Source organism: Schistosoma mansoni (genome assembly GCF_000237925.1).
Source record: "Schistosoma mansoni, WGS project CABG00000000 data, chromosome 2 unplaced supercontig 0193, strain Puerto Rico, whole genome shotgun sequence".
Taxonomy (NCBI): Eukaryota; Metazoa; Platyhelminthes; class Trematoda; order Strigeidida; family Schistosomatidae; genus Schistosoma; species Schistosoma mansoni.
The window spans coordinates 259,700-262,170 of record NW_017386002.1 but is presented as its reverse complement, the minus strand read 5'-3'; the positions used below and the strand labels follow the sequence as shown (position 1 = coordinate 262,170).

Sequence of the window (2,471 nt, the reverse complement as noted above, 5' to 3'; positions counted from 1 at the left end):
TACATATGCTCGACAATGTATTGGATATAGACTCAGTACTGATAGACTAACCTGATTTCACATATTCTCAACTATTAATACTTTAAATTTTTGAAATTAACCAGGTAATACACATTCAACCAAAAAGTACATTTCCAAAATTATGGAATGTCCAATAGTTTATAAAGACAACCTTTTTTTTAAATATTCTTGTTCCTATGGATTGTTGGTTACTCATGTTCATTGCACAATTTTTTTTTGAAGAACAATCTTACCAATAATATTCCTGAATATAACCTGAGTGCAAGAATCTCTAAGTGTATGTGTGCATGTGTGCATGTGTGTGTGTGTGTTTGTGTGCATATTTTTCAACTTTTAAATGATTTACTTAAACCAATTAACTGTTAGTTCACATATAAGACACACACACACGTACATAGATATATAAACTATTAAATTCTTTTTTACACTATTTTGTTATCTTATAAATCAATTGTGATACCATTTTCTATTTCGTTTATTCTTTTATTATTCCTCATTTATTTGATGAGGGTTACTTACTTACTTAGTTACTAAGTTACGCCTGTTACCCCCCCCCCAATGGAGTATAGACCCACTGACAAGTATTCATGGTATCAATATTTCGTTTATACAACAATATACTACTACTACTACTTATTAATTTCATCAAACAGTTCATGTAATTCCTTCAAATGAATCATACTCTTATCATACTACTTATATAACTACTTATTATAAACAAAAAATCAATGAAATAAATATGCAAGATAATCATTGTACAAATAAAGAGGATCTATCTAAATCAATTGAAGGTATTCAACCGAACCATTTAAACAAATGTAATCATATAATAGAAGATATAAACCATACAAATAATAATCGTAATGAATTTGATATAATGAAACGATCCAATTCCTGTATATATAATTCATTCTATAATTCTCGTTTATCACCATTGAAAAGATCTTTCCCTTGTGATAAATCATCATATCATGTTTGGAAACCAGTCTCAACATTCGTTACAAATTTACAATCGAAATTATTAAATCATTCAAAATCTGAACAAACAAATCAACTAGTTAATCATAAACCAAATATAAATCATCTTGGACGATTCAATGTTGGTTGTCCTACTGGTTGTAATTCATCGATAGCTGATGTTTCCATGAATGATGATTATGAATTATATACAGATATTATACAATCTACTGAATTATTATCCAATCATGAACACCAATCTATTCAACCAGAATTAAATGCCCATAAATCTCATATGAGATCACCTCAATTTATGGAAAATGATCATTTATCTAAGACATATACAGGAACTACAAAAGCTCCGGTCATTGTAAGATTAAACGTGAGCGGTACCATATTTCATGTCAGGCATAGTACATTAAAACATGATCCATTTGTATATGGTAAAATGTTAGAAGATGCTATATGGATTGATAAAACAAAAGAATATTATTTTGAAAGAGATCCAGAAGTATTTCGTTTTATATTAAATTATTTAAGAAGAGGTGAATTACATTTACCCCATGGTATGTGTGGTCCGATTGTTGAAAAAGAATTAGATGATTGGGGTATAGCATTAGGTTTAGATATACAAAGATGTTGTTTAGGTCCTGTTATGGAAAGTAAATCAAAATTAGAATCATTACATAGATTTGAAGAGAAATTAGAACCAGATGCTGTACGACCTGATTATTGGATACAGTAAGTAGGCTATATTTCTATGCTTATCAGTTATTGATTATTGAATGAAATGTTTTTAATGTTAATATTGACATCAAGTTTATGAGTACTACACTGATGTTTTATATAGTTGAAATCATGAGTCAATTGAAGCTACATCACCATGGGAAACCTGGAAGCACTGAACGACAGTTTCGTCCCAGTATGGGACTCCTCAGGAGTGTGCATCATGAGATTCGACGACATTGGTGAATGGTTGTTCAATTTCGTGGATTGATTGAAGTTAGACATTAACACCGTTGAATGGCGGCCGGATCAGTGGTTCTAGTGGTTAAGTGCTCTGGCGCAAGACTGGTAGGTCTTGAGTTTGAATCTCCTGAGGCGGGATCGTGGATGAGAACTGCTAAGTAGTCCCACAATGGAACGAAACGGCCGTCCAATGCTTTTCGGTTTTTCATGGTGATCTAGTTTCAATTGATTCATGATTACTAAAATCTCCACAAAACCCTCTTCTGATAATAATGATAATTGTCAACCATACCATACCTTCTGCCGTAACTGTACACATGTTTCAGATTCTTTATTACGTCATAGTTTCTTACTTACTGAGTTTCATATTGTTTTATCCACTGAACTTCCATGAATATAAAGGAACTAACTATTACTCTTCTTCTTCTTCACTGGTGAGCTAAATAACTTAATGTATATTACACATATAAAATCATATTTGTAAAATATTTGATTTATTTATGCAAATCATCAGTAGGTATTTA

The 2,471-nt window shown here is 31.0% G+C and overlaps 1 protein-coding gene across 1 annotated transcript; it reads left to right on the top strand.

The window, feature by feature from the left end:
* Nucleotides 1–760: 760 nt before the first annotated feature.
* On the top strand, nt 761–1,723 carry Smp_090430 (voltage-gated potassium channel, putative; the record flags this gene model as incomplete). Its single annotated transcript, XM_018791516.1, has 1 exon — nt 761–1,723. The coding sequence occupies one exon, from the start codon at nt 761–763 to the stop codon at nt 1,721–1,723; it is 963 nt and encodes a 320-aa protein (XP_018645324.1).
* Between the last annotated feature and the right edge of the window lie 748 nt (nt 1,724–2,471).